Source organism: Apodemus sylvaticus, chromosome 12 (genome assembly GCF_947179515.1).
Source record: "Apodemus sylvaticus chromosome 12, mApoSyl1.1, whole genome shotgun sequence".
Classification (NCBI taxonomy): domain Eukaryota; kingdom Metazoa; phylum Chordata; class Mammalia; order Rodentia; family Muridae; genus Apodemus; species Apodemus sylvaticus.
The window spans coordinates 97521888-97532536 of record NC_067483.1 but is presented as its reverse complement, the minus strand read 5'-3'; the positions used below and the strand labels follow the sequence as shown (position 1 = coordinate 97532536).

The window sequence follows — 10649 nt, the reverse complement described above, 5'->3', positions numbered from 1 at the left end:
ACACGTGGCCACAGATGGGACCAGGTCTCGTGGTTCTGCAGGCCAGACATGTTGACATGGCATCCCTATGCTGAACTCAGGATGCTGTGAGCCATGCTCAGAGCAGGGGCACTGAGGGGAGACAGGCTTCACTGGCAGACTTAGAGCACCATGGCAAGTCAATCTGTGTCTTTATTGCAAGTGCTACCTCCTCTTCCAGCCATGTCAGATCTCTTTCTGCCTCTCTGGAAAGGGGCCTTGGGATGGAATTGAGGCGGGACCTCGTTCCAGCTTCAGTCCTCGATGCATTGGTAAGACTCCCTCTTAACCATACAAGGTAGTGTTTACACGCTCTAGATATGAGCTCCTAACAATATCTTTGAGTGGCATTACCCAGGTCCTTCAGAACTGTCATGTGCCTTCCTACAACACAGTGAGCACCCAATTAGACCCCAACTGTCTGTGGCTCTAGGACCCCAAAGTGCTGGATCCCCTCTGCACATGCACAGCAGATAAAGTACAAACAGAGGAACAACAGCGGGCCAGGGCGTGTTCCGGCTGGCCCCTCTGCCAGGGCTTTATTTCCTAGCCCAGAGCCATTTCTTCCACGTGCTAATCTGCAGCTGGAAGGCTGTGTTACAAATGGATTAGATGATCTTTTAGGCAGTTAAGCAGAGGGGGCCTTCATCCTGTGCTGTGCCTGCATTTCAATGTGAGGCAAAGCTACCCCAAATCTTTCCAACACTGCTTTTCCCAAATCATGGGACAAGCGGGAGAGAAGCTGGTACACGGGCGTGGCAGCCAGCCAGCCACCTTCATGGAATGTGAGGCCGCTGAGTGGCAGAGCGGTAAGCGCGAGATGCATGGAGTGCACTGTCATCGGTCTGCCCCGGCCGGGCTGGCTGCGAGCCACGCCTTGGCCATTTATTTTAAGCACGGGTTTTATCATAACGGGAGGCTCCTAACATTACAGCTATTGCCTCACTGCCTGTTTCCCGGGCTCCAGTCACTCAACTTCATCCCCACTTTTCTGAAATGAAGCCGCTTGTTTTCCAATGTTGTCGTGTAACACTCAGCCTCTGCCCTGAGATGCCCTGGATTTAGTCCTCAGTGCCCCGGGGAACTGGGTGTGGTGCTACATACCTGTAAAGCCGTCACTGGGGAGGCAGAGGCACGAGGGAGGATCCAACGCCCAAGGTCATTCTCTGGTATGTAGGGAGGTTGAGGCCAGCCAGTCTCAAAACAAAACATACAGAAGGAGAAAGGTGTGTGTGTGTGTGTGTGTGTGTGTGTGTGTGTGTGTGTGTGTGTGTGTAGAATGGGACACATTTCTCTAACCCTGCACAATGAGTTCTTGAAAGAGTAAGTCATGTACTGAGTTTACAAACCTGTTGCTTGCTTATTTCTATGTCTTTTCTTCTTTATGCTGGTAAGACATCCTTCCCCAAATCAGAATGCTAAAAACCAAACCAAAATGAATCCAAAAAGCCCACTGAAGATCTGCATGGGTAGGTGTCTTTAGAAAGTCCCAAGATTGGAGAAAATGCCTTTGGCAGGTGGCAGAGTGAGGCTCTAGTTACCTGAGACTGTCGCTCATCGAAGGTGAGTATGTATGGGAAACGGTTTCATAAATCTTATACCTATTTTACAGTAAGCAAGATGTGTTAAATACATTGGCTTGATGATTGGCCCATGATACCCAGTAACAAGAGTCAGGTTATTATTACTGGGCTAACTTATGTGGAATTGAAGGATCCAGGCCTACATTTTGTCCAAGTTTGTAGTCTAGTGATGTCCGTGGTTACTAAAATGGATATATGGGCCTGCAAGATAGAGTATGAAGGTGCCTACCACCAAACCTGAGAAAACCAAACCTGACTGACAAATCAGACACAAGCCCCAAGTGGTGAAAGGTGAAAACCCACTCCTACAAGTTGCCCTCTGACCTCTGCACACCTTCACAGCAAACACGACATGGGGGTATGCTCACACACATGCACTCATGCATACAAAAAAGTGTGTAATAATAAAAAGTAAAAATGGGCAAAAGAACCCATTCCCATGATGTCCTTTCCTAGGAGGGAGGCTTATTCATTTTATCTTTAAAGAAATTTTATTCACGGGCTCCAAATCCCCAATTCTATGATTTGCCCTGTGATCGAAAGTTCGAGAACAAAACTGCAGCTGGCCCTGGCTCCCTCTGCAAAGTTAATCAACCGATTTGAACTTCAGCCTTGCGGGGAGGCTGCAATGCTGCAGGTCTGGAGCTTACCGGTGATGTCTTGGGTGCTCTCCAGTTCCCTTAGTAGCTACCAGTTGCCTATCCTGTGTCTAACCTACTAGCTTGTGAATAATAGCAGGTAAAACTGTCTGGAATATTATCAGATCACGAGCTCACACCAACCCATACACTAAGAATGTAGTCAGACTGCATCTGAGGCCTATAGCTGATGATACCTGCAGCCAGCCTACCTGGGGGACCCACAGATTTATTTTTGATGACTTATGTATGACTTTCTTTTTCTGCTATTATGGACCTTTTTTTTTTTTTTTTTTTTTTTTTTTTTTTTTTTGTCAAAGTGTTAAAAAGTTGGAACTTGGAACTTGGAGTTTGGGGTAACCCAAACCTGGCCATGGCCCCAGAATGAACTCTCTCTCTCTCTAGTCCCCTGGGAGGTGAGAAGTGTGCTTTTTGCAGGCACAACTCAACAACTGCAAACCACATTCATTCAAACCCTGCTCCGCCACCCGGGATCTTATTCGGGACGCCGTGTGCGGGCACAGCGGGTGGTGGCAGGGGCAGCGTGGGACTCCGGCCTTTCCCACGAGGGCAGCGCAGCCTGGCGGCTGCGGGCGAACTCCCGTGCGCGCGCCCTGCGCACCCTCGCACCGCCCTCCCGCCCGGCGCTCCGGGGCGCGGCCAGGGCACAGCACCCGCCCCGAGCCGAGCGCAAAGCCGAGTTCCTTGAAGGCCGGCGGCCGCCGCAGAGCTGCCCTTCCTCCCTCCCTCCCTCCCTCCCGTGACGCGCGTGCCCCGCAGCGCGCAGCCGCAGCGCCGCCAGCATGCGCGCCGAGGCCCGCGGCGGCCTGGAGCGCTTCTGCAGCGCGGGCAAGGGCCGGGGGCTCCGCGCGCTGCGGCCCTTCCACGTGGGCGACCTCCTCTTCTCCTGCCCGGCCTACGCCTGCGTGCTCACCGTCGGCGAGCGGGGCCATCACTGCGAGTGCTGCTTCGCCAGGTACGCGGGGACCGTGCGGGAGGGAGGGGCCACGTGTGCCGCATCCGTTCAGCCACGGCCTGTCCCCGCGGCCCGACCCGCGCAGCCCCACGCGTGTCCGTTTTAGCTTAGGCTCCCTGTGATCCCGTGGCCTCCCGGGCTGTCCTGAGATGGGCGGCTCCCCCACCCCCCAAGGAGTGACGACCTGATCAGCCAGGGACGCTTCCGGTCATTCTTGAGGAGAGAAGGAATGGGACAGACACGCTTATGAGACTGGGCTCCGTGGATTGGGGTGAGGGGGACACAGTTGGTTGGGAGAATGTTTGATCGTAGTACATCAGTTAGGTCCTGAGTGTGTAGAAGCAGTATCCACGCCCATATGGTAAGCCTTAAGGTAGTTGCAGTCCAGGAAGGTACACTGTCATTTCACAGACACACTTTATCTTAAAGGCCGAGAAGAAGAGATCATTTTACTGTTGGGAAACTAAAGCTCAGAGAGGAAGGGTAGCTGTGTATACACGGGCACTAATTAGGGGCCTGTCAGGACTGACACATCCCACACAGCCACACACTTCCATGCTTCCTAGCTTTGCTGAGGTAGGGGTCTGGACTTGGAGTTCAGCCTGTCCCAGGCCATCTGTGGATGCCTGAGGAAGGAATCCTGCCTTACTTGCTTTGAAGATTAGTGTCTTCTTCTTTGAAGTGGAGATGGTGGACTAGATGACTCTAACCTGGGATTCTGCAGGCTCCTCTTAGGGCTGGTCCCAGCCCTGCACTCAACGAAGCTCTCAGCCTCCCAGACTCATTCTACTATAAGACAACAAAAGAATGGACAAAGGCTGTGTATTAGAGTAATCTCGGCCGGACTCCCTGCCAGAACTGTCTTCCGCTTGGGGGACCTGGAAAGGACTAGACGCAGAACCGTGCGTGGGCAGCCGAAGGGCTGTATGTGATGTGCCTCTTTGAATTGGCGAGCCAAGAGCGAAAGGGTCATGGCACCACTTTGCGACGTTTGAGTGAAGTGAGCATTGGGTTTTCCCAAAGTTAAAAAGGCTGCTGCGACTGGTCCCTTGATCTTCTGAGCCTCGCCGTGGCTGGGAGTCTGCAGCAGTGTGGGTGTCTGCAGTAAAGGAGCAGAGCGGGTCACCCAGCACAGAAGGGGCCTCCATCAGGGGTCCAGGTGCTTGCCGGAAGCCACGGTGTGCGGTGAGAGGTGTGGGCCTTGCCCAGCGCGTAGCTGGGACTCGTGGCCAGGTCTCTCCTCCTGAAATTAAATACCAGCGTTGACAGCGGAGACGTGCTCCTCTCCTGTTGGGAGTGTCCTGATTGTACGCAGACACACAAGCCTCCAGAAGTACCCTTACAAATCACCCAGCCTCAGAAATCCTGCCATTTGAGACAAAGTTTGCCCCACCTCCTCCTGACATTTATTAGTGTCACTAATTTTGCCTCAGTTCCCTTTCCAGGGCTGCCTGGGATGTCTCCATCCTGTTCCGTGTGGCTTATGTAACAGAGTCCTTGGAAACCAACAGAAATATTGCCCAAGAAATAAAACTCATGAGATCCATGCACCTAGAAATATCGTCAAACCTTATCCTATGGTTTCTGTTTAGTTTGATTAGTTTTGCTAGATCGTTCCAGGACTGCCTTACTCCGTCTCCTATTTGTGTCTGGCTGAGGCCTAGCCTATTCTTACCTATTAAAGGGCTGGTGCACAGCTCTGTGGAGTTTCGGGAGCATTCTACAGGGGGTGGGGAGTAGGTTCATGTGTCGTACTCCCAAATGAAAGCTAACCTGACCTTTCCTGTGCTAGAAGTATAGTATTGTCACTTACGGTAGACGAGCCTCCTAAGGTCTCTTGCTGCATCTACTATATCATAATTTAACTCACTTGGAAAGAAAAACATAATTTCTTCAGGAGTGAACATATTTTATTAACCGAGAAATAATGGTAGAATTTTTTTTTAAAGCTCTCTACAAACTCGGATTCTTAGTGCCAGGATTTTTTTTTTCCTTCTGGCGGTTTTAAATTAGTATCACATTTTCTCAGCTTAGTGGGTGACATTTGGGAAGCTGCAGAGCTCTCCTCAGCTGCTAGGAGGCAACTCCTAAAAATGTAAATAACTTGTAGGTAGGTGAGAGCTGTCCCTCATCTATGCGTGTACACACACACACACACACACACACACACACACACACACACACACGCTCGCCTGCCCGCCCACCTGCCCATATGTCAGTGTACATGCTTTGGTCACTAGTTAGTTTTCTGCCAGGCTTTTAAAAGAGACACACCAAGCTGGGGACTGGTGATGCACGCCTTTAATCCCAGCACTTGGGAGGCAGAGGCAGGCAGATTTCTGAGTTCGAGGCCAGCCTGGTCTTCAGAGTGAGTTCCAGGACAGCCAGGACTACACAGAGAAACCCTGTCTCGAAAAACCAAAAAAAAAAAAAAAAAAAAAGAATATTTATTCTGCCTCTGGGGACCAAGGTCTCCCTCTTGATCTTGATTCTCTTGCTCCTGGGACACTGTGTAACAAGGATGTTGTCTGTTCTGAGTGTGGGAGAGTCGGAAGGCCCTCTTGGCCTTTGCAGCAGAGCCCCCTGTGCTCTGTCTGGCTCACACAGACTGTGGCTTTAAGAACAGAGAGGATAAGAAGTCCTGTCATGAACAGTTACACTTTTGCCCTCCTGTGCCCAGGTGAATTCCCTAGCCGGTCCATGTTGCTTCTCCCATTGACTGACGTGAAATAGGCATTAATAGACATGGTCACATAAAGGACCTCAAACCCCTGCATTGGATGAAGAGGTAGTACTCAGTGCTGCTCTGACTCCAGCTATTCTAGAATATTCTGTTAAGAACATGAGCAAATATAGCTTCAGATGTTCTAAGATTATCATGATTTCTAGGTGGGAGATTGGGCATAGGCACTTTTAATAAGGCTTCCCCCTCATCTATTAAGTCTGTTTATTAAATCCGTAATGAAGATGAAGACTCACAGACAAGAGATGTCCTCTAACAGTGACCCTTCAGAATAAGGTGAGCGTCTGTGGTGCAGGCCTGGGGCCCCATCTGCTTGGGAGGCTGGTGCAGAAAAATGGAGGGTTACAGAACAAGCACAAGCTAGCGAGAAACAACCACAACCCAGCCCCGTGGGCACCAGGACGCTCAGGCTGCTACCACTGCTCCCTTGATCTTCTGAGCCTCGTGGTGGCTGGGAGTCTGCAGCAGTGTGGGTGTCTCCACTGTTCGAGAGATGGGCTTCTGTGTCTCTTCCACAATGGCTGGCTCTGGGCTGTGGGCTCCTCTGCCTATAAACTTAGCCCTCCGGCGCTCATCCTGCGGAGCTGCTCAAAGGCAAGAGTGGGAGCCAGGGGCCCTTCCCCTAGCCTGGTTTGTCCTGCTCTGTGCTCAGGTCTTTAGACTCTGACATATACATAAGATATTGTAATTCTGGGAACACGCTTTGTGAGGGAGAGGGGATCCTTGGATGGGTGCACAAAACACTGCTCACTGACACAGAACTAAAACCTGCTGTCCTCCCAAATCTTTCAGAAGGATAATGGAGCTGGCTAGTTTTCACTATTTCCTGAAACCCAGTGTCAGTCAGCATTATACCCACAAAGGCAGGACTCCTTCAGAAAGTACCTTCCCACTCCAGAGTGCTTAGACACATGTTGTAGCATGTCATTAGATGAATATTTAGTGAGAATGAGAGAAAACAGAGTTTTCCACCTATAAGGCCATCAGGACTCCTGTTTCTTCCCTTGGCCATGATTCTTTCAGTGATGACTGTTAAAGTCAAAACCATATTCTTCGGATGGTGGTGGTGGTGGTGTGTGTGTATGTGTGTGTGTGGTGTGTGCAAGCATGTATGCGTATATGCATGTATGTGTCTTTGTGTATGTGTATGTGTATTTGTATGTATGTGTGTGTGTATATATGTATGTGTATTTGTATGTGTGTGTATTTGTGTGTGCATTTGTATGTGTGTATACATGTGTGTATTTGTTTTTTTTTAAGATTTATTTATTTATTACATGTAAGTACACTGTAGCTGTCCCCAGACACCCCAGAAGAGGGAGTCAGATCTTGTTATGGATGGTTGTGAGCCACCATGTGGTTGCTGGGATTTGAACTCAGGACCTTCGGAAGAGCAGTCAGTGCTCTAAACCGCTGAGCCATCTTTCCAGCCCACATGTGTGTATTTGTATGTATGTATTTGTATGTATATATATGTGTATGTATTTGTATGTGTATATGTATGTATGTATTTGTATGTGTGTATGTATATATATGTGTGTGTATGTGTGTACTCACTCACACAGGCCCTCAAGCCACATCTGCCCATGCTCTTCCTACACCCTTCCCTTGATTGGTAGCATCTGAATGTCCCTCCTTCAGTTGGAGGCCGGTCCTGGGTGCCAGGTAGGCACCTTACTAGTTCGTATCCCCTGTCCTTTTCCCAATTTGTTGCTGTTTTGTTTGATTGGGGTTTTTTGTTTCTTTTTATTTTGTTTTGTTTGAGACAAAGCTCTGTATGTACCTTGGCTGTCCTGGACTCACAGAGTCTGCCTGCTTCTGCTGGTTAAAGGCTAGTGCTCTGATGTCCAGCCCTAATTAAAAACAACAACAACAACAACAACGTCAACAACAACAAAAGCCACTACTACTAAGTTGCCGAGGCTGGCCTTGAACTCACTACTGTCCCTCAGCATTCCAGTTCATTCCTCCCTAGCCAGGGTTGCAGGTCTGCCCACTGGACTTAGTCATTATTTCTGAACGGTTTGCAATCAGTTGGCTCAGTTGTGTTCTCTCTGTGTCCTAGGCTGATGCTTTGGGATCTGACTAAGAGGCGCTTGCATTCTTCAGTGTGAGCCATGGTTGCTTGTTGTGATGGAACACTTTAGAGCATTACTCTGGGAGCGTGCATGTCCCCTCCGTGCCCACCCATGCACCTCACTTGCATTTGGTCTAGCAGGACCACATTTGTGAGTAGCCTCTTTATCTTTAGTTCCTAGAAGCTCTCTGTGTAGTTGGGGTTTCTCATGGCCTTTTACCACGAGGCTTCTGAGTAGCATTCTTGTAGGACAAGTAGGTTGCCCACTTCCTGTTGAAAGTTTTTTAAAAAGTGCTTTTTCTTTTAAAGCCTCCAGTTCCTCAGTAGAGGGCCAAGGGAGTCTGCAGGCTTGAGTGTGACCTTGAGAAAAACTCAGGACTGATGAGAATTGAGTCTGTTTTAGTATTCAAAGTCGGGGGATGACCGCGGAAGCATCTCCTGTGTTTCAGTGCTGTAGACGTCCTCTCTTGACTAAGCCTAATCACCTCTTTCTTCCCTGTCACTGTGAAAAGGAGACACAGTCCATCCTTTCTGGCCGGCTTTCTCCCTGCCTCTTCCCACCTCGGAGGTAATTCCAGGGCCGGTTCCAGGCAGCCTTTCATCTGATGCGCAGGGCCACTCTAATTTTGAAAAAGCTCATTACCGGCCTTGCAGAGCAGCCCCCTTTGGCTTTGGCCTCTTTGAACTGGTGTGTGTGTCCTGACCCTCCCTTACCACTAACCAGGTCTAGAACAGGCGCCCCACCTGTGCTTGGCTGAGTTTTGTCCTCCATTTCCCCCAGAGCCGGGGGTGGGGGTGGGGGCTGTCTGGTGTCCAGGTCTGCCCTCTCTGGGGCTGATGGGAGACTTCTGTACCCTGGTCTCTGTTCCCTCTCAGGGACTTACTTGCCTGGGGAACCTCTGCATCTCTCTCATCGTCGGGTGGGCGCCTTTCCCACCCACGTCTGCAGCCCTCACAGCTGTGGATTCTGAGAATCTGCACTAGTTTAGGGGTGCAGTTCTCAGGCAGGGAATTGACTGAAGTCCCTGTCTTTTCAGGGCTGAACCCCTGACCTTGGCCTCATTAGCTCTCTGAGCCTGCACAAAGCCTAGTACCTCACTTTGTGTCACTTCTGCTGACTCCCTGCTCGCCACCCTCAGAGGTCTCCTTTTCAATTGCAAAGGCGTTCACAGGGACACAATAGAACAGAAAGAAATCCGTCTCTTCAAGACAGCTTGGAAGGACCAGAATATGCAATTTAGCAGGAAAATAATACAAGGGGGGAAAAGTCTTGAAGGTTCTAGAAACAGCTCATCTTTTCAGGGCCTGCATGTGCTGAGGATCCAGCTGGGTCCCTCAAATCTTCAATCAGAAATTTAAAAATAGTGCACACCTCCTTGTACAGATGTATTAGTGTAAAGCCTGGTGAGTCTTGCCTGTGAGACAGCGAGGCACATTGTGCTGTTAAAGTGTGCTGGGAGATAATGCATCTGAAAATCCCTAAGTGCTTATTTTGGGCAAGCTCATAGTATCTCGAGACCAAACAGAGGGCTTTCCGTGATAACAGGGATGTAGGTGCTGATTCCCCAGGGTGCATTGGTACCCAGAGGACAGGGCTTGCTGTAGAGGACAGAAAAGGATATTCTCAGGAGAGCTGTGTTTCACACCAAGGCTTGCAGGCCAGCCCCAGGACAGGGGCTGTACAGCCTAACAGCTTACAAGTGAAAAGGATTTTATATCCTGGCACTTGACAGAAAATGTTAAAATCTGCGGGGATTGGGGGGGGGGGTAGGAAGGAAAGTTCTGGAACTAGAGGACTAAGTTCAAATCCCAGCTCAAGAGGGAATGATGCCCTCTTCTGGCCTCTTTGGTAGTATACAAACACACACACACACACACACACACACACACGCACACGCACGCGTGATAAACATGGATTTGAAGAACCTTTTTAGAGACTCTTCACAGACATGGACACTGTCTCCCACTCCACTTACAGTCTCTCTACGGTGGCAATCCTGTAAGACGTACTTCCCGTGAGCCTGAACAATCTTAAATGTCACTTCACACGTCTACAGTGATAAGCTCAGATGTAATAGCCTCAAGTCAGGGGCTTTAGTTATTAGCCCTATGTTCTCAGAGTATATGCTCCGACTCTTTTCATTCTATATAACAGTCTTTGTATTTCTGAAGTACTTAACTGGGTTATAGCCCCTAGAAAAGACAGAAGAAGCCAAGATCCCTCATATTCCAGTGGAATATGTTCCACACAACACAGCCTTCCTCTCAGAGGGTATAAAAGACATTGTAGCTCTTTTTAAAGGATTTTTTTTAATTGAGAGACAAAAGTGTGTGTGTGTCAGAGGACAGTTTGCAAGAGTGGGTCCTTCCATCCTGATTAGCAATGGCACAAGGCCCCTACCCCTTCCCATCAGTAAACCTGCAATTTTCTAGGACTCCCAGGAGAAACCCTATGTATGGCGAAAGGATACATCCTGAGCCCCGACAGGTCCCAACTGTTTTGCCACTTCAGATTAATGCTCTCATCCCAGACATCCCAGAGCTCCACCATTTATCTTGCTTCTAAAATGAACAGTAGGGGAAATTGTGCCTTAGAACCTTGCAGGATGTAACT

General features: G+C 49.5%; 1 protein-coding gene across 1 annotated transcript in view; it reads left to right on the top strand.

Moving 5' to 3' along the window:
• The first annotated feature begins 2931 nt into the window (after nucleotides 1–2931).
• The window catches only part of Smyd2 (SET and MYND domain containing 2), a 40229-nt gene continuing 32511 nt past the window's right edge, over nucleotides 2932–10649 (top strand). Inside the window, exon 1 of the mRNA XM_052200614.1 lies at nucleotides 2932–3215. Coding sequence (XP_052056574.1) covers nucleotides 3043–3215 — 173 coding nt within the window. The 5' untranslated portion in view covers nucleotides 2932–3042. The remainder of the gene's footprint in view (nucleotides 3216–10649) is intronic.